Raw genomic sequence first — 21,309 nt, forward strand, 5'->3', positions numbered from 1 at the left:
TAATAGATTTCAAAGAGGAGGAGGAGAGTGGCATCTATACTAATAATAGTCACTTCTGAATTGGAGTCTCAATTTTTTTATTTTTTTTATGACTCCCTTATAATTTAAAACTTTGTAATGAGCCATAGTCCCCCAACGCGAGGGGACTTCACTATACAGCAACTCTGACAGGGGTTGAGTATTCTTTGGGCTTGCAATATGCGTACGGTAGCAGCGCGACTCAGCCCTGTACGTTCTATTCCTCAAATTATGATATTAATCAATTCCCTTTTCTTGTTTTCACTTGTTAATGTTAATGCAGTATTTATGGAGGAGAAGGCCTATAAATTTACAACCCATAAGGTTTTCTACTTCCAGCTTTGGTAGAGGTAACAATTATATATGGGTTTTAGGGCTACGCCTCAGTTACTTCATATTTCCACTTCTTCAATTAGACTTATTTATTCAAGATTCTTTTTAGATGTATTTATTGACCATGAGCCGAGCAGTTGAGCAGATATACCAGGCAAAAATGTTACTATCTTAGTTTGACTAGACACATAGTTTAAGAAATAAAGAAAAACTTTTGAATCTTGTTGTTATCAACTCGCCATGTAAGATGTTTGAATTGTCAAGATGCACTCTTTTTGGGACATAGCAAAAAGGAAAGTAACACACTTAAATTGGGACGGACGGAGTATTCCTGATTTTTATTCTTGAAACTGGAATCTTGTTACTTCTTCAGTGTTTCTCTAGCTGTTTCTTAATTGGTACTCCCTCTGGTTCTAAATAAGTGTCCACTTTAGCGTCTAACACACCCCTTAAGAAAATACTGACTCCTGAAAAAAAATAAATAATAGACATTTTGACTAAACTGCCTTTAATTGATAAGATTCTTGATTATTTATTGCATTGAGTACATAAGGGAAAATTTGAAAAAATAAAGTTAATTCCTTCTTGATTATGTAAGTGGACACTTATGTTGAACCAAAATAAAAAGGCTAAGTGGACCCTTATTTTGAACCGGAGGAGTAATATCTGGTTACAATTTGTACAATGATGCTATTCTTGTGCGTTTATACCACTGGAATGGTTTAAGATTTATTTTGTGTGATCTTGTAGATGAACAGTCAATAGAGCAAGAAGCTGAAAGAAAAGTAGGATGGCTCTTAAAATTAATATTTGCTGGGACTGCTACGTTTATTGGGTATCAGATTTTCCCATACATGGGTAAGGTCTCATTTCTATGGTTAAAATGAATCAATTATACCATATTTGTTTTCCTGCCTTTGTCTGATTGGTCTTTGGCATACTAATGTCTTATTTACATAGGAGACAATCTGATGCAGCAGTCTGTCTCACTTCTACAAGTCAAGGATCCTTTATTTAAAAGAATGGGCGCATCCAGATTAGCTCGTTTTGCGATAGATGGTATGCTTTGCGTCATAATATTTGGACATTGAGACGTTATGTATACGCAGTTCTTTAATGGGTTAAAGTAGTGCACAATATCAGGAATTTGATGTTATTAGTAATTGGTGCAGATATGTCTTTGATTTAGGAGTAGTAAGGAGTTATCACTAAGCTTTAAGGCTGGTGGAAAGATATAGCAGTAAACAAAAACTATAATTGGTATCTGAAAGCCAAAGCAACAATTCTATGAGTTGCGAATTCAGTGATCACCCTTTTGTGTTGTTAGGAGCTCATTTAAATTTAACTGGTACTGTTAACTTCTGTGTATCCTCTTTTATATTAATAATCTACACGCTGGACAATTTTGTGGAGCCGAGTCTCTTTCATCTGGATGCTTTCCCCATTCTTCATGATTTACTTACTGCCTAACCTTCCTTGGAGACTTAAAGGTAATGGAGCTCCCTACTGGTTAATTGTACAAAATTAGGAAATTCGTTTCATTGTCCCAATATAAGATGAGAGAGACTACTATAGTATCTTAGATTTTAGTATCCTAGTCAACCTGTATTTGATTGCTGATCTTTTTCCTGGTACTATAACGAGGCAGCTGTGTTTCGTAAATAGCATTTTGCTGGTCTTTAAATATCTAAAACATTATACAACTTAATAGGATCTGCACACTGCTTTATTTCTATATGATATCTAGTAACTGACCAATGACGTAGTTTACAGTTTTTGCTCAAAGTGCAATATTTGAAGTTTGTAGTCAAAGCATATTCGACAGCTGTTTGGACCAATCGTGACATTTGTTAGATTCTTATCAGTGTATCTTTTATCCTTGTGCTTTGTTGTTTCTTAGACGAAAGAAGGATGAAAATAGTTGAGATTGGTGGGGCTCAAAAGCTTTTGAACATGTTAGAGTCTGCCAGAGATGATCGGACGAGGAAGGAAGCCTTGAAGGCTCTTTTTGCGATATCAAAATCAGGTCTGGCTTCAAATTTATCTGCTATTTGTGTAATGCTGTAATCATGATGCTCAAACTATATGGGGATAAGCTAGTATATGTAGGAATGCTCAAGCTGCTATTTATAAAAGTTGAAGAATAAGCAAGGACTTATTTGACAATTATGCGGACATTCGTTTTACAGTAACAAGTCATTGATCTGTCTATTTTCTTCTCTCTTTGCAAATCCAAATAAAAGAATAGTGAGCTTGATACCATTATAAAATTATTACCGCTGGTATTTACACCACTTAGTTATCTGTTAGCTTGGTGTCCCAAAGTGGATATGTTTAGCTACTTTTATTAGGATTCTGATTGTGTAATTAACTATACACTTACCAAAGTTCTATATACTGTAATTACTATAAATCCCAACCAAGCTTGCAGGAATAATCGAGCTTCTCTTTTCTATCATTATCCCTACTCTTTATCTTAGAATAACACTAGGGAAATGCCCGTGCTTAGCGCGGCAGTAACAAATCTCATTAAAATTGTGAAGTAATATTTTCCTAATATTCTAATATTAAGAGTAAAAATACATAAATTCATGTAAAAGCTTAAAAAGCTGATGAAAAAATACATCCAAAGTTTAACTTCTAGTGGTATATGCGTGCGTGTAAGGTTAAAAGTTATTTGGTCTGAATTATAAATATAAAGTACTTGGAAATATTATGTGCAAATTTCAAGAAACCTGAATGAATGATTTGAGAAGAGTATTACTCTCGATTTATTTTATCTTCTTTATATTCTCCACTCATAACATTTGTTTAAAAAAAAAAAAAAATTTCTTTCTCAATATTAATTGATCTCTTTTATAATAACCAAATATAGCTTCTTCTATTTTTTTTTTTTTTTAACATTTGTATTCCATCCAAAAGTATCAACATTTTTTTGAATGTTGATGTGAAACTTCACAGGTAAAGCCACCAAAAACAGTGGCCAGGAGGTAATGATGCTAGTTACAACTTACACATTGCCTAGAAAATCTACCAAATCACCTACTTCCCCCACTATATCTTGTTTACACCAAAAATAAAAGAAACTAAGACACTTCATTTTAACTATCTGGATGGAGTTAGCTTTATCTTTAAATTATCTTGAGTTTCTTTCCTTCCAAATTGACCACCAAATACAAGCTGGAATGGATTGCCACCAATCTTCCTTCGCCTTCCTTCTTCCAATGTCTTTCCAGTTGCATAGGAGTTCTAGAGTTGATCTTGGTAACACCCACTTCACCCCTAGGATACAAAAGAACATGTGCCACAAATGTGCAGTTATCCGACAATGTAGGAATAAATGCTCATTTGTTTCTGCATCTTTCCCACAAAGTAGGCATCTTGAGCATATATGAAGACCTCTTCTTTGTAGAGCCTCTTGTGTTAGACCAGCCCACTTCAAAACTAACCAAACAAAAGTAGAAACCTTATATGGAATTTTAACTTTCCAAATAAGTTTCCATGGCTAAACCAGAGATGGATTTACAACCTTGTTCTTCTCCCAATAAACTGATTTAATAGTGAAATTCCCTTTGCTGCATAGTTTCCAAACTGGTTTATCTGGAACATTAGTGGTTCCTATGAAGGAATTGAGTACCAAAAGCAAATCTGTGACTCCCCCTATTTCCCAATCATTTAGTGCCCTTCTAAACAAAAGATTCCACCCTTGGTGTTGTCCACATTTGGGATGCTTTGTCATTCTCTTGGAGACTGAGAATGTGTAAGTCCTGGAATAAAGTTTTGGGATTACAGTGCCCAATCCAATGATCTTTCCAGAAGGAAGTTTTTGTCCCATCCCCCACCTTTATGCTCAAATTTTCACTGCATTTATTCCACATTCTCCTAATAGTCTTCCAAACACTGCATCTGGAAGTAGTATTTACTTCATTTGTTGTCCACTGATTGAACAAACCATATTTTTGAGCTATGTATTTCCTCCAGAGAGATCTGTCTTCCTTGCAAAACCTCCACAACCACTTCTGGAGTAGACTCTGGTTATGAAGTCTGAGATTCTTAATCCCCATGCCACCATGTTGCTTGCTGAGCGTCACAATCTCCCACTCCACTAAGTTATAACCTTTCTCGTCTTTGTTACCATGCCACAAAAATTGCCTTCTTACTTTGTTAATCTTCTTCCCTATGCCCGTAGGAATAGGAAGCAAAGACATCATGTTGAAGGGAGTGTTCTTGCACTTATATTGGACTCCATGTGTAGCTCATTGTATAAATTTGATGTTCACGGACATTTTAAAGAAAGACCTTCACAGAAGTCTTCACTAAGGCAGTTAGGGTACATTCTTCCAGTGTTCAAAGGCCTTTGTTATTGAATTTGATGAGGAGATTCACAAAACAAAAGAACTTGGTGAAACCTGGCAAGACTAGATTTGCTACTGCTTTCTTGACGTTGCATAGTATGCACACACAAAAGACCAATTTTAGAAGCTTGTTCATTTTAGAATAATGGAACACTAGTAAATTTGCAAAAGAAGTTATGGGGTATGAAGTTGCACACACGGTGCTTTTTTATGCCTTTTGGAATAATGTTGTTCATGCTTTTAAAGTTGGTGGTTACTTGCTTAAGGAATTTCGGTTGGTGAATGGGGAGCAAAAACCACCAAAGGGCTACCTTTATGAAGCTATGGATAGGGCTGAGGCTATCTGAGCGGAATTTAGTGATGAGCGTAAATATGCAAAGGTCTTTGAGATCATTGATAGAAGGTGGGTGGCTAAACTTCATCAACCTTTGCATGCAGTTGGGAATATTTTGAACCCATCTCATAATTATCAATTCTATGTTGCTCGGACTCTATTCCAAAAGGCACAAGAAAGCATTATTCGTGCAACTTCTTTCCCTATAACTTCTTTTGCAAATTTACTAGTGTTCCATTCTTCTGAAATTTAACAATCTTCTCAAATTGTTTTTTTGCGTATGCATACTATGCAAGGTCAAGATAGCAGTAGAAAATCTAGTCTTGCCAGGTTTCACCTAGTTCTTTTGTTTAGTGAATCTCCTCATCAAATTCCGAAGGCCTTTGAACAATGTAAGAATGTACCAAAACTGCCTTAGTGAAAACTCTTGTGAAGGGTTTTTCCTTGAAAATGTCCCCGAACATCAAATTTATATGCAATTAGCTGCACATGAAGTCCAATATATGAGTGGGAACACTCCCTTCAACATATCACCCACTTCAACATTTTCAGCTGCATTATCTGTAACAACTTGAAGAAGATTCTCTGCACGAATCTTCTCTCTAGTATTCTGAAATAAGGAGAACATTTTGATTGAATCAGTAGACGAGTCGCTCACCTTAATGGATTCAAGAAATGAGCTTCCTTTTGGAGATTTCACCAACACATTGATGACTATTCTTCCAATTCTTGCTATCCATTTATCCATTATAAATAATGGAACATCCAAACTTGTTCTATTCTACTCATGTATCTTCCACAATTTTTTGTTTTCCACTTCTTTAGTTGGATAAGAACTACTAACTTCATGATAAGTTGGGGGCTTCATTCCTGGACCAAATTGACCGACAACCTTAATGAAGTCTCCAAAAGTGTCGGTATAATTGACACAATTGAAGGAGAGCCCTGCATCGTATATCCATCGTGAAAAAGCCTCAACTGCACGATCCTTCAAAATATTCTTGGCAGCATCATGTAAACTTCTCTTACCGCTTTTCACTGCATTATTTACTGGCTTCTGTGGAAAGTTACGAAGACCTTTCCTACCGGTTGATCCACAACTTGAAGAGACTGTTGCATTCTTTGCCCGTTTTTGTGATTTTGTAGGAAGCAACAACTTCACCTTCTTCCATTTCATCATCAAGATTAGTAACATTTGGTTGATGTAACTTCTCGGCACTTTGCACAGCGTGCAACGTCACTATCAGTACCAATAAGATGTTTGTGACGAAAGATTCCGCCGTTAGTTGTCATAAAACAGACATACAATTGTGGTCCTATTGGTCTCACTAGTTTTCTTCCCATATTTCCAAGCCGGCTCAGACATTTTTAATCACTGTTAAGAGTTGAGAAAAATATGAGCATTATCTTTTAAGCATTGTTAAGAAAAAAATTCAGCAACATATAATTTTTCTCTTTAGTAACATATAAAATCAGCCAAATAGAACATTCCTAAACAAAGCAGAAGAAAAAGGAAAGAAGAGAGTAGTAGAAGAAGAGAAATTACCTGAAGGAAGAGAAGAAGATTTGAAAACCTAGCAGAACAGAGCAGAAGTAGAACAAATCTGGGAGCTGCAAAATGAGACTTTCCCGAAGTCGGGACTCTTTTTTCCTAAGTTGCTCGGACTCGGCTGCGGGTGCCCAATACGGGTGCAAATCTAGAGGTCAGATCCTTCATGAACTAAATTTTAAGATTCCCAGGTATGGATACGGTTGTGGGGATTCGGCTAAAATAATTCAAATATCTAAAAATAGAATTATAAACCATAAATTATGAGATATTATGTGAAAAACTTGAGAAGAAAATATTGTTCAAGAGGAGAAACCCGGAAGGAGATAAAAGGAAAAGGAGTAACATAGAAATTTCAACACACAAGGTATTCTGTTTCTTCAATTCCACCTTAGCTTTTGTTTTGATTATAGAAATCATTGGATATGTCCGGAATTTCTCCGTCGATTTTGGTCAAAGTACCCAAATCGGTTGACCAAATCGGGTACAGATCCTACACTCACACCTATGTCGTGTCGACACGGGTGCGGCACTGAAAGTGAAGAGTGAGCAACTTAGCATTTCCCCCTTAAAATCGACCTTTTAAACTTAAAAAGTGTAAAGCGGTGCTTCACCTTGCTTCTAGCATCGTTGCGCTTCAGCCTTTTAACCGATCGCTTTTCTTCACCTTCATCGCTTCAGGTTTTCGAAGCGCAACAACTGAAGTACTCACTTTCCTAAACACTGGTTCTAAGTCTAACTTGTAGCTCATCCGTATGTGAGAAACTAGAGCGTGTTTGAACTTGTAAGAACCAAGAAGAAAGATTTAGTATATTGAGATAACTAAATTATATCTCAATTGTCTTAATTCCTACAAATTATTTGCCACAACTTATTTGCAAATTCATACCAAAAAGAGGAATAGACTAACCCTAAAGCGCCTCAATGACCTAGTGTACATAAAATACAACAGAACATTGAGGCGTCGTTACACCGCTCGCAATGTAATTGATCCAATTCGTTTTGACAATGTTGATGATGCCAATGAATGGCTAACCGGAGTTGAGAATGTGGAAGATGAAGCAATTTTTGAGGGAGATTTTGATTTCACTTGGGTGTAGCTGTGGAGGCAAATGGAGTTGAGGAGAAACATTATGGCGAACATAGGAGGGGAAAAGAGTAGCTACAAGTCTATCCCTAGTTGATGAAGTTGAAAAAAATGATGATGGAGTTGAGGAAGATGACGAGCAATATAATGATAATGGAGGAATACAAGATTTTGACAATCTTGTTAAAGTAGAACATTAGAAGAATAACAATTAGATGTTGAACCATTATTAGCTTTAATTTTGTTTGTCCTATGGTATGAAGGAATTTCTGATATCTACTTTTTAGTTTTTAATTTGAACTTTGCTTATATATATCGTCTCTTTTTATTTTGGTCTTTTTTCTTTTAAATTGGTCTTCGCTTCAATGAAGCAAGCACTTCACTTCACGCTTTAAGTGAAGCAGGGCCTTGTCGCTTTTTTCCGCTTCACACTCCCCTGAACACTGAATACATGCTTCTGTGCTATACACTAACTTTTGTACTTGATGTTTCCTTGGAAAAACTAGCCCTAAATGCCTTTAGTTACACCGCCAAACTGTTAAAGCACAAAATAAATTGACAAAATGAAGCAGCTAGACAAGTAAGTCTTCTGTAATTTTGATTTTGTGAACTTGGCAGTTCCTCCTTTATCAGTGAAGCTGTTAGGATAGTCAAATTATGAACTACTTTTGTCAGGCAAACCTCAGATACTACCTGGATTGATTACATAATGTCTGTGACTACTGACTATCCTGTATTCTGTTATGATGCATAGTGATTAATATCTCTCTTCTTATGAGCCCAAAAAAAAAAACATGAAAGTCATTTTAATGGCATGGTTTGCTAGTAGAAGCCCGGTCAAACCTTGATGCTAGTACTTACGAAATCAACCCAGGCTCAGGAATTCTCAGCTTAAACAGGAAACTCTCTGGTGCTTGTGTCCTGTTGTGTATTTTAGGCAAAAGAATGATGTACAACTTGAGTCAGTTTTGCTTAATATTTACCTTCAGATGTACGAAGACATCTTATTTTATTTGTATGGCCCTTGCTACCTTATCCTATTTTGGCTAATGAAAGTAATCGGACATTAAGACCAATTGCCTGATGATACTTAATGTTGCTAAGGCTGATGTTCTATAGCTACAGGTTGGCGTCAAATTGGCACATTTCATTAGTGTCAGATGTTACTAGAATGCCTTGCCAAGGGACTTGTTATCTGTTCTCGTATATCTGCTTGAACGGATGTGGTATTTAATGCTCATTCTTATACTGCAGATGAGGCTGCTGTGGTCTTACATCAAGCTGGAGCCATATCAATCATCAAGTCCACCCTCGAGTCCGCTGAGGATGCTGAAGTCGGGACATACAAGTCAAATTTGCTGAGTCGATTTCAAGATTTATCATATGATATTAGGTCTTGAGATTACTATTATCAGGTCTGATATTCCCGTCACTTTCTTAGAAGTTGGCCATAACGTCTTTACATAGATGTTTTATTACATTGCTGAACTTTTACACACTTTTTCTGAAGAAAGTTGAGAAAATCCCTTTACCTTCTCCAAAAAAGAAAGTTGAGAGGATCCTTACATTGTTGTTACATGTAATTCGTGTTACATGTCCACTAGAAAGCCATGGTTATGCTAGGTGAAAGCTCCCTTGTTTAATGGGATCTTAAACATTGCTAGCGAGTGAGTCAAGCTATAATGTTGTAAACCCTTCAAGGGGCATTAGAATGGAAAAATAATCCGGATGCCCCATGCAAAGTTGCCACTGGCACACAAGATCCTGTTGTTTTTCGTATGAATCGTCATGGTTCTATCACATATGAAGAATAGACAAGTACAAAAATAAATGCCATTTGGATTTTTAGTTCGTAAACGGATTGATGAATTTTGATTTAAGTTCTAATCCAGCCCTTGATGACCTGAATTCAGGGCAACCATCTGTCACAATAGAAGATGCACTTGGCAATACTACGGTTCGGCTTTCTCTTTAATGCCATTGTGTCGATAGTTTTAGCAAAATCTGTGTGATACTTGAACTAAGCTAAGATTTAAATGACTAGAATTCTATATCACTGAACATGAAACAAATAGGGGCCATTAGATTTGCTTTCAGATGTCTGGACAAGTATCAACAGTACAATGTGTTTTGGATTCTTTGTTCGACCCACGGTCCAGCAATGTAAACGAGTATTTTGTCTATGACCATGTTTTCTGGTGCTCGATGAATTTGTTCCTTCAGTCAATTTGACAAGAAGTCGTAGCAAGTGGGGAACATACATATTCCTAATGTCTTGTAAAACAATGATTCATGTGCATTTCAAGTTTCAGGATCTTATAATGACCCAAATATTCCTTGAACAGGTGATCAATCTTGCGTGAGATTGTCAAACAAAAAAGTGAAAGAACCCCCCCCCCCCCCCCCCCCCCACACACACACACACACACTCTCTCTTGTTACCAATGGTCCTCACACTACAGCCTGTGCTATCCAAGATTGGGTGGGAAGCCAAATTGTTAATTTACAATACTATCTCAGAATAGTGTTCTGTTAGAAGAGTACAAAAAATCAAAGCTGTACAGAGTTCGGTGGCTCATATGGGAGAGAAGATTATAAAAGGTTTTGCTGGGAGAATGTATGTATTTAAGAGGCTATAAACAATAGGGCCACTTTTGCGTACTCATTATAGTTGAAAGTTGAAAGCAGAGGAAGCGTTTCCTGGAAAAATAAAAAGAATAAAAAATTGCAACAACTAATTTTCAATGTTGAGGAAAGGTTGTTAATAACTTGGCTGAGTCTCTCGTCATTTGGTGACATAGGCCCCCACCATTCCCGTACATTCTCTCTTTATGACTCAACTTTTGCAATTTAAATACAAGTTTGCTTTGTTTTTCACATTTGCATGTGAATGTACTTTCCCGAGTGGTACTCTCCCAACTCACGTGAGGGCTTTTTCCTGAGAGTCTTACAATTTGTAGTCTCAGGGGTAACTTTTGCCTTCCCTAATTTCTAGTAATTATGTTTTGGTCGTCAAATTATATTTTCTCTTTCTTCGTTTTTTGGGGTCAACATTCCACTTCCCTTAGTCATAGATGCTCGTTGTATTTTGGTTTGAATGGCCGGGGCTCCGGAGTACATAGCCGGCCCTTCGGATGGTTCGGTTATACAATAACGAAAAGATGATAGTTTTTAACATACCCTTGAGTAAAAAGTCAATCCTCACCAAAGGAGGAAATAAAATATAAACAATCTACCTTCTTTTTTCCTTCCCGTTGATTCCCCCGACAATCAAGCTGCACTTCCTTCTAACAAGTGATTGAGAGTTAGCAAGCAACCTTAGCTGTTGTATTTGAAATTTTGAACTAGTATACGTACCCGCGCGATGCGCGGATAATTTGGGAAAAAGAGGGGAGAAAGTATGTGCCATAAATTATAGATTTAACCATCAGTTATTAGTTAGATCCGCCTCGGTAATCAAAACAATTGATGGCATTCTAAAAATGAATTACAATCTTTCATACTAATAAGTTTCCCGAAAAGGACTGAATATTACATGAGGATGTGACCTAATACTTAATCATGTATGCTCATAGTGATAAAGTGAGTTCAAGTTTACATAGAAGTAAATTTAAATCTGCTGCATACATTACATATCATACCTATAAGATGAGCAATAGCATGTAGACAAAGTTTAAGGCCTTGAATTAAGAAAAGAATAACATGAAAGAGCATATGATTGTGAGTAAAATATTATGAGCCCTCCTCCAAAGCTCACTCTTCCTTTTATAGAAGTTTAGAAGCAAGGTGCAGAATCAATTAAAAGTACAAAAAACAGTGAGGATAACAAAATATTACAGAACACACATAAAATCAACATCCCATATCCAAGAACATTAGCTACATTTCAACATAAGAAGGCAAAACAAATTATTTTCTCCCAACTATTCTATACGCACTCCTTATATGTCTTAATAAGTGAAACAATTATTTTTAATGAAAAAAGTTCCAAAATATTTATTACAACTGAAGAAAATTTATCTTCTCTAACCATTCTATACATGCTTCTTCTTTCTCTTAATAAGTGAAACAATATTTGTAATCAAAGAATATTTTCAGAAATATGAATATGTCATTCGATTGAATGACAATTCTGAAGATAAAATTATACTATGTGAATTTATAGCTCAATCGAGCTCTTTATTGGCTTCACAAAATTATCATACATAGAGGCTCTTATTTAGACTAGGTATCCTCTAACTCTTTTTGTCGTTTCTTGTTTCAAACATAAGCTGATTTCGTTAATTTTGCTATTGCTAACTATTTTGTGACAATTATCAATCGTGTCAATACCTAGAGCGGTATCAAAAGTTGCATCTTAGTTCTTAATTATAAATTAGGGAAAAGGGTAAAAAATTCCCCCCTATTTTGGAAAAAGGGTTGAAAATATCCTCTGTTACAAATTTCGGTAAAAAATATTCCTCCCGTCATTAAAGTTTTCAAATATAACCTGATTTTAATTTTAAATTCGATCCATTTAAACCCTACCCAACTATATAAAAAACCCATATGCAATCAACTTGTTCCTGAGTCTTGCATCTGGAGCCACTAAGTACATGAGCGGGTAACTCATACAGGTTTTTTATTTAGTTGGGTCGGGTTTAAATGAAGCAGTTTTAAAAATGAAATCGGGTTGTTTTGGGACATTCTGTTAAGATAGAGGTATATTTGAAAACTTTAATGACGGGAGGAGTATATTTTTGACCGAAATTTGTAACGGAGGATTTTCTTAACCCTTTTCCCAAAATAGAGAGATATTTTTGACCCTTTTCCCTATAAATTAACTAGACACAGATTTCTACGTCTCCTACAACCTTGAGTATGGAACCAAAATGCCCAAAAAAAAACCATTTTGAACCAAAATACCCCAACAAAAAAAAATGTTACAAAATACCTTTAGCGCAGTAAAATACTGCACTAAAGCAGTTCACGGAGACGGAGCCGTTAACTGCTTTAGTGCAGTATTTTACTGCGCTAAAGTTTTTTTTTTTTTTTTTTTTTTTTTGCATAGCGTAGTATTTTACTGCGCTATAGCTAGCACTAAAAAAAAAATTTGGTAAACTTTTTTTTTTGCAACACTTAGTGTGTTCTTTCATACTTTGACTAATAATTAGTCGTGTGTCAAGATTCCGAAACGTCAATATTTTATATAGAACCTGATAATTTTTTCTGCGTACAATAATGTAGGCCTAATACATCAAGGATACGTAGACGTTCGGATAGTCATTTTAGGGGCTGAAAAGGTGCCCGAAGTAAGTTTTGTTTGAAAAAACTTAGTGTTTTTTCCATACTTTGACCAACGATTAGTCGTGTGTCAAGACTCCGAAACGTCAATATTTTATATAGAACCTGATATTTTTTTCTGCATACAATAATGTAGGCCCAATACATCAAGGATATGTAGACATTCAGATAGTCATTTTAGGGGTTGAAAAGGTGCCCGAAGTAAGTTTTGTTTGAAAAAACTTAGTGTTTTTTCCATACTTTGACCAACGATTAGTCGTGTGTCAAGACTTCGAAACGTCAATATTTTATATAGAACCTGATATTTTTTCTGCGTACAATAATGTAGGCTCAATACATCAAGGATACGTAGACGTTCGGATAGTCATTTTAGGGGTTGAAAAGGTACCCGAAGTAAGTTTTGTTTGGAAACTTTAGGGTGTTTTATTTTTTAAGATTTTGATTTAAGCGTGTTATTTTTTAATCAAGACATAACTTTATTTTGAATATAAATCTAATTCAATTTGATAAAAAAGTATTTAAAAAGTATAGGGAGAAAAGCTAGTTGTAAAGTGGTCAAACTTTAGATGGTCATAACTTTGCGCTCGGACGTCCGATTTACGCGTTTTTTTTTGAACTTGCGTATTTTTTCGAGATCTATGTGGACAAACCGCAAGGCGGTTTGGCCGAGCCGATTTAAAAAAAACACCTTTTATCCCATTCAATTTCAATTTTCCCCCAAATTGGCGTGAAATTTTCAGTTTTAGTTACTTATAATATGATGATACGCAATAGATTTCAACGTAAAAATCCCGGAGTAATGTAGCTGTGAATGTCAATTTCACTTCTGTGGTTTCAATTTTTGAAAATAAAGCTGACTAATTTTCTCGACATATAAAGTTGACTAAAATAACCTTACAGTCAAACACTAAGTTTTTTCAAACAAAACTTACTTCGGGCACCGTTTCAACCCCTAAAATGACGATCCGAACGTCTACGTATACTTGATGTATTGAGCCTACATTATTGTACGCAGAAAAAAATATCAGGTTCTATATAAAATATTGACGTTTCAGAGTCTTGACACACGACTAATCGTTGGTCAAAGTATGAAAAAACACACTAAGTGTTGCAAAAAAAAAAAAGTTTACCAAATTTTTTTATAGTGCTCGCTATAGCGCAGTATTTTACTGCACTATGTAAAAAAAAAAAAAAAATCTTTAGCGCAGTAAAATACTGCACTAAAGCAGTTAACGACTCCGTCTTCGTGAACTACTTTAGCGCAGTATTTTACTGCGCTAAAGGTAGTTTTGTAACTTTTTTTTTTGTTAGGGTATTTTGGTTCACTTGGTTTTTTATTGAGTCATTTTGGTTCCGGACTCTTCAACCTTACCGTGATTAAACGTATTGTATCATATCTCCGAGATTTCGAATGAGGGTGAAACTTTTCTCCTTATACATCCCTGCTTGCAGTGGCGTACACCTAATTTTGCAAAGCGACATCAACCTATTTTGTCGCAATTTATTTTGATCTGCGTTTAGGTCTGTGGTAGTTTTTAAGGTATATAGTACTTCTTGTTTCAAATCGATACTTACTTGAGAGGATTATTTTTACATGATGTCAGGCTGTTGCCTGTATACATATTGGTATTTAAAGAATACTATCTGCACACATACATATATGAGAATGATATTTTGCGTGACGGTATCAAATGACACCCCTTAGAACAAAGGCAAGCTAGTAATGATATGACAAAATTACAGAGAGGAAAGAGGAGAGATACATTTATTAGTTTAAGGAGGTAATAATTAAGAAAAGGGGTTAGAGAGGGAACAAAATAAACAGAGAAATTGGGAAGAGACAAGGGTAAATGTATGGAGAGAATTGTTTTGTAGTAATGATAATTGATAAAGGGAAGGGTGCACATGTGAAGAGGTTGGGTACGTGCATTTGTCTTGGAGGAATGGAGACAATATTTGAAGCAAGAACCTTATGCCAACTTCCTTATTAATGAACTGTTCCTATTTGCAATACTGATATAACATCTCGTGACAACCCCCCCCCCCCCCCCCCCCCCCCCTCTGTGGAGATATATTGGATACTAGCTACCTCTCCTAGATCTCCTACTATATTTCTTCTTTATATTTTTTTGCATCTCTTTTAATCTTCACCAGTTACTTCCAAACCAACCTCATGGGTCGTTTCCACTGTTTTCTTGATTCCTGTTGCCTCCACGTTTTTAGTTAATTTTTAATTTACGTAAGATATAATAAGCTTCTATTAATGTATGACAGTGAAGAATTTTCCATATTATTGATTATTGAAGATGATGGCGTTACCCAGAACTTAGGGGACTAAACGGTAAATACTAAAACTTAGACAGTTAGTGGATTAGATACTTAATGAGTTAGTTAGTCTGTTAAGTGGTTAGCTTAGCTGTATAAATGTGATTTGTACAACTCATTTTTCAGTACATGAAATCAGTTCTCCATTTCACAAATCCTCTTCTTCTTCATTTTCTCTCAACTTGCTCGAGCTTCAAACTCCATTAATGGAGTAATCTATCATGGTATCAGAGCAGTACAATCACTAGACTGATTATCCGATCCGATTTCAAAGCTTTGAAGCAAAGTTGAGAGATTGCAACAATGGTGGTAGATAATACACTACCAGAAAACCTAAATCACAATCATCCTTTATATCTCAGTTCAATAGAAAATTTTGGAGCAGTTTTGATTGCCCTACAGTTAACTGGTGCAGAAAACTACTCAATTTGGAATCGAATGATGAAACTTGCTATTCTAGGTCAAAATAAGCTAGGGTTCATCAATGGAACTTGCAAAAAGGAGGATTATGCTCCAAATTTGACATATTTGTGGGAAAGATGCAATGCAATTGTACTCTCATGGATAATGAACTGTGTTTCAGGGGAATTGTATGGTGAAATTTTATACTCGACTGATGCAATTTAAGTTTGAGATGATCTCAAAGAGAGATTTGACAAAGTGGATGGTTCTTGAACATATTAGTTGCACAAGGAGATAACAACAAATCATCAAGGTACTGATACATTTTATGCATATTTCTCAAAATTGAGAGCACTTCAGGTAGAATTTGATAGTATAATACCATTTCCTGGTATAATACTCAAGATGATGTGAAGTTTATGAATGGTCTGAAACTGTTTCAATTCCTAATGGGACTAATGACACCTACGAACAAGTTAGGGCACAGATTCTTATGATGACTCCTCTTCCTACCATTAACAAAGCCTGTTCTATGTTGATTGAAAGAGAGAGTCAGAGAAACATGAGATTAATGACTTAATTGCACTGTTAGCCCTGAGAAATGCAAATACACAGAAACAGAAGAAAAACTATAACTACAACCCAAACTATGATCCAAATGCACAATGTGATCACTGCCAGCTGAAGGGACACACCCTGGCGGTGTGTTACAGACTTGTAGGATATCCTCCTGACTACAGATTAAAAAAGAAATGACCTTACCAAAATAATAACCAAAGCAACTATCAAAATGACCAGAACAACTATCAGAGGAACCATAACAATCCACAAAGAGAGTACAGAGGAAATGCACATGCTGCTAATAATGTTGTGATAACACATGGTGAATCAAGTCAACCTGAATGTAGTGCTAGTAGCAACCTAAGGGGTCTTGAACAAGCTGTGAATAACTTTGGATTTGGTATGGGATACAATAAGGAGCAATATGGTCAGATAGTGAATTTACCGAATCATGAAGCTGGTCAGTCTAGTCAAAGAGTGAGACTAGTCAAGGTGATGCTTCAATCTCTGCCAATGCTGCAGGTATTACCACTTCACTCATGGTTGACATTAAACAAGATAAGGATATGTGGATTGTAGAATCTGGAGCTACAAATCACATGACCTCAAAAACTAATATACTCACAAATCTACAGAAGGTAGATAATGATCATAAGAAAGTTCATTTGCCTAATGGGGATAAAACTAACATTTCCCATATAGGATCATGTACCATATTTGATAATGCTACTCTGAATAATGTGCTATTCATACCTGACTTCAAGTTTAATCTATTGTTAGTTTCACAAATCACAAAAAACTTACATTGTTTTGTCTCTTTTTTCCCTGATTTCTTTGTATGCCAGGACCTCTACAGTGGGCAGGTGAAGGGGATTGGTAGAGACTCCGGTGGACTCTACCTTCTACCTGTTCAAGCTCTAAGTAGAGGCATCTCATCCTCCTTAAAATCCAAAACTACAATACATTCTCTTGCTGCTCAGAATTCCAGTATTGTACATAATGATACTCAATCTACCATCTCCATTGCTGATATCTCTCTTTGGCATAGGAGGCTTGGTCACACCTCTTCTAAAGTTCTTACTCATATGTTTTCCTTACCTTTGGTTTGAGGAGATTTAATCGCCATGTAGAAATCAACATTAGGTTATACAACGCGTGGTTCCTCCTTTTAGTTTTTCTTATAATAATACATGCATAAGTTATGTGAGAGCATAAATATTATTTTAGGCGAAATAGAATGTGTAATAAGAATGCAAGTATTAGTAGTATACGTGGACTAAAAATACTTAACTGATAAAACTAGTCCTCGTAATAGTAAGAAAATTTCTACTTTGCTTAAAAAGTATTCAAATATTTTAGAGAAAATTACATGGTGTGTTAATTGGGGCAACAATGCTACCAAAATTGACCCCTTTTTTAAATTTTTACAAAAAATGACCCAAACTTCTCTCTCTCTCTCTCTCTCTCTCTCTCTCTCTCTCTCTCTCTCTCTCTTCTTATATGTTTATATATGTTGATATAAGTGTTTGTATAAGTATCTGTACATGTTTGTATACGTTTGTATATTTTGGGCTATTTTTTGTAATGTAGATTGTAGGCTATTTTTTGCAATGTAAGTGATCAACTTGTATATTTTTGAAATTTTCCCAATATTTTATTCATATAGTACTATATACTACTTTGTGAAACATTCAGCAAGAGTAATTTCTGCATTACAACCTTTATATTACTCATCCATGCATTATTAGTCTCTGATATACTAATCTCCACACATAACTCAATACCGAACCAAACGACCCCGAAGTGTATATGATCACGAGATGTCATGATACTGCTAATAGTAGTGAGTACGGTAGAAAGGTAAAAAGCAAATTGATCATGCATTAGGCATATTCAATTATATACATTTCAAATAATGATACGTAGATATTTATTTGAAAAAAAAAGGGGAAGAAATAGTGATGGAGGAAGAAAGGCACGTGTAGAAAGAGAGGAAATGGAGGAGGACCGAGGAGTGAAGACAAAGGTGACGGCTGGAGTAAAGGAGGAACTCCAAATTTCCCGTGAAAACTATTTGGATTCATCCAAAATTCACAAAAATATAAACATCCACCCAATTTTTTTTCCCTCCACTACTTTCCATAGTATAAATGGCTCCATTTAGCTATTTATGCATGGATTACTATCACTTCAGGTCCCATCCCATCTCAACGGTAGACGGTTCTTTTAAATTTTAACATAATTCCACTAGACAATCTGATTATTGAGTACTGCTCCCTCCGTCCCAATTTATATGAGAGTTTTACTATTTTGGGGGGGGGGGGGGGGGGGGGGGGTTAAACAACTCTTTTTTTGACTACGGTTTTCTTCAACTCTTTCCATATATTGTGAATTTATAAGTATGCAAACTTATAGTGTTTTTCGATATATAATTTTTAAATATGTAAATTTTATTATAAAATGCTCAATGAATCTATATTTGAAATTGAGTCAAAGTTTAACTGCTTTGACCCTCGATTGCACACTGAATTCCTACATATGAATTGGGACAAAGGAAGTATTATATTTTCACCGATTCGAAAATTTTGAGTTATGATGAATAAAATAAAATCCAGTTGGAAAAACAGTCTTGTCCATCGTAATTCCATACTTGACCCCCTAGGTTGTTAATAATAGCTAGCATTTTGAACTACTTTTCTAATGTATTTAAATTTTTTATATACTGATAGCATAAGAGATTTTTATACTATTAACGTAGTTTTACTAGTGGTAAGAGATCGTTTATCATCTTTTCTAGGTTACCGATCCATACTTGATACAAGAAGTTCCATGTAAATGGCATTTAATGACAATGTAAACATTTTACGACGTCGATATATATAGTATAGAGAGCTATATGCATGATATGCGCACGTCAGGAGGTCAAAACCTTATTATCGAACCAAATATGATATTTAAGTGGAGAAGGGGTAAAATAACGGTCCGTTATCACTGACTTCCATAGCTGATATTACAGATTCTTAGACATAGAAAAAAGGTTTTATTGATAAGCTAAACTAGGAAAAACAAGACACGTTATATATATTCCCCTCCAAAAAAGAGTGTCAAGTCATAACAGAGGCATAATAATTACGTACTATTGCATTGATTATTGCACATCTAACTCTAGTAGTGAAGTAACCATATGTCCATATTCAGTTACATTTAGCAATCATATATATATATATAGTATCCACTATTTACCATATTATTAACTTAGATAACACTTGGTAACTGCTCCTTATCCACAAATTATTCATTTTATACCCTTTGGAATTGTTTAAAATGTTTTATCTTTATTTTGTCGTCATCAAGGAGAGTGAATTATTTTTGTTATGTTTCTTATCCAAAGGGCATCTTTCCTAGTTCTTGATAATAAGAAATAAAGAGGCAGCCAGGTGGGAAGCAAAGAAGAGTTGATATTGCTATGAGAGCTCCTTCTCCCCCTTTTTAAAGAGACCGAGGAAGAGAAAAATAGAGAGAAAAAAGAGGGACACAAAGAAAGAAAGAAAAGAAAAGAGAATGGTATCAAGGGAGCAGAAAAGAGGGGCAGTACTGCATGAGAAGTTGCAACTTCTTCGTTCAATCACTAAATCTCATGCTGTAATTCTCTGTATTTCTCAGGCTTCAATTTCCTCTCTTTTCAATGGATTCTACATCTATATATCAATCATATATTTATTGAACTATAATAGTATTATTTATATATGGCGTGATAAACTACTCCTTTATTTTTCTTCTTTCAATTTCTACTCTCCTCTCTTCTTCCCCCTTCCTCATTTTCCTTTAGAAAAAGAAATACCATTAATTTTCTCTTCATACCTTCATTCTTCAACATTAATTTTAATTTAATTGATTTAGTACTCTTTTTGTGCCAATACCTTCATCATCTACACCCACCTCAAAGAGAGTAAAAAGGGAATTAAATATGACATGACATGACATTTGTTGTTCTTCTTTTCATTTTCTAATTAATACTTTTTGCAGTAAATAGGCAAATGAATATACAATTACAAAACGAACTTTGAGGTTTCTTTTGATCCTCTGAATTGCAAGTTTGCTTCTTTGTTGCAATTTCCAGTGTGACTGCGCGATATTTTCATGGCATGCAGATCAGTGAAAGCTCAATCATAGTGGATGCATCAAAGTATATTCAAGAATTGAAACACAAAGTGGAAAGGCTTAATCAAGACATTACTACTACTGCTCCTCATACTTCTAATAACAACACTACTTCATGGCCCGTAATATTTCTTCAACTCTACTTAGTATTATTTGTAACTACTTTTGAGTGCTTATAACTTGGGTCGACATTCAAAAGTGACATTTAATTCTTTCTCATTCTATTACAGCAAGTTGAAGTGGAAACCCTAGAAAAAGGTTTCTTGGTAAATGTATATTCAGAAAGAAGTTGCCCTGGCTTGCTTGTTTCCATATTAGAAGTTCTTGAGGACCTTGGCCTTAACGTGCTTGAAGCTAGGGTTTCTTGCACTGACACCTTTCGTTTACAAGCATTTGGAGGAGAGGTAATTAATTATCATGCATTCTTAAATTTAGAATCCATTCTTCTTTGTTTGAAAAAAAAAAGGTCCATATATTATAAACAAGAACTATGTAAATATTTCATTTCTTTCTATGGAAATAAAAGAAGAGCGTTCTCTTCTTTCATGTGACTCAAGTCTTTAACTAATTAATTAGTTACTTCTTGCATTGGACTAACCAAAATTCGTTTTGATGTTCCTCTTGTAGAATGAAGAAGCTATCATTAATGCCCAAGTGGTGACGGAGGCAGTTTTTGAAGCTATTAAGAACTGGAGTGAAAGCAACGAGCAAGGCTAATTATTAATCAATCAATGTACCTTAGCTATTACTATGATCTCTTTTTCGTTCTTAATTTCTCTTCAAATTTAATTTCCCCCTCATCTTCCTAGCTATGTATTATAGTTATATTAATCAGGAATTATTGGATAGTCCATTAATTCATCCATATTAATGATCAAAGATCATTCATTTTGCCCAGTCA

General features: G+C 35.3%; 2 protein-coding genes across 4 annotated transcripts; both read left to right on the forward strand.

Annotated features, from left to right (window-relative positions):
* Positions 1-70: 70 nt before the first annotated feature.
* On the forward strand, positions 71-9,533 carry LOC132611505 (uncharacterized). Of its 2 annotated transcripts, XM_060325922.1 has the most exons (6): positions 72-228; positions 302-368; positions 1,102-1,209; positions 1,312-1,410; positions 2,252-2,377; positions 8,931-9,533. In XM_060325922.1, the coding sequence occupies exons 1-6, from the start codon at positions 199-201 to the stop codon at positions 9,074-9,076; spliced, it is 576 nt and encodes a 191-aa protein (XP_060181905.1). In that variant the 5' UTR covers positions 72-198; the 3' UTR covers positions 9,077-9,533. The 2 variants fall into 2 exon arrangements, with proteins under 2 accessions (XP_060181906.1, XP_060181905.1); XM_060325923.1 differs by lacking the exon at positions 1,312-1,410 and having other exon boundaries at positions 71-228.
* Positions 9,534-19,610: 10,077 nt separating this feature from the next.
* LOC132610238 (transcription factor SCREAM2-like) lies at positions 19,611-21,309 on the forward strand. 2 transcript variants are annotated; one of them, XM_060324544.1, is made up of 4 exons: positions 19,611-19,889; positions 20,368-20,530; positions 20,639-20,812; positions 21,036-21,309. In XM_060324544.1, exons 1-4 carry the CDS (start codon positions 19,846-19,848, stop codon positions 21,123-21,125), a joined length of 471 nt encoding a protein of 156 aa, XP_060180527.1. In that variant the 5' UTR covers positions 19,611-19,845; the 3' UTR covers positions 21,126-21,309. The 2 variants fall into 2 exon arrangements, with proteins under 2 accessions (XP_060180527.1, XP_060180526.1); XM_060324543.1 differs by having other exon boundaries at positions 19,625-19,889; positions 20,399-20,530.

This window comes from Lycium barbarum, chromosome 9 (assembly GCF_019175385.1).
Source record: "Lycium barbarum isolate Lr01 chromosome 9, ASM1917538v2, whole genome shotgun sequence".
NCBI lineage: Eukaryota > Viridiplantae > Streptophyta > Magnoliopsida > Solanales > Solanaceae > Lycium > Lycium barbarum.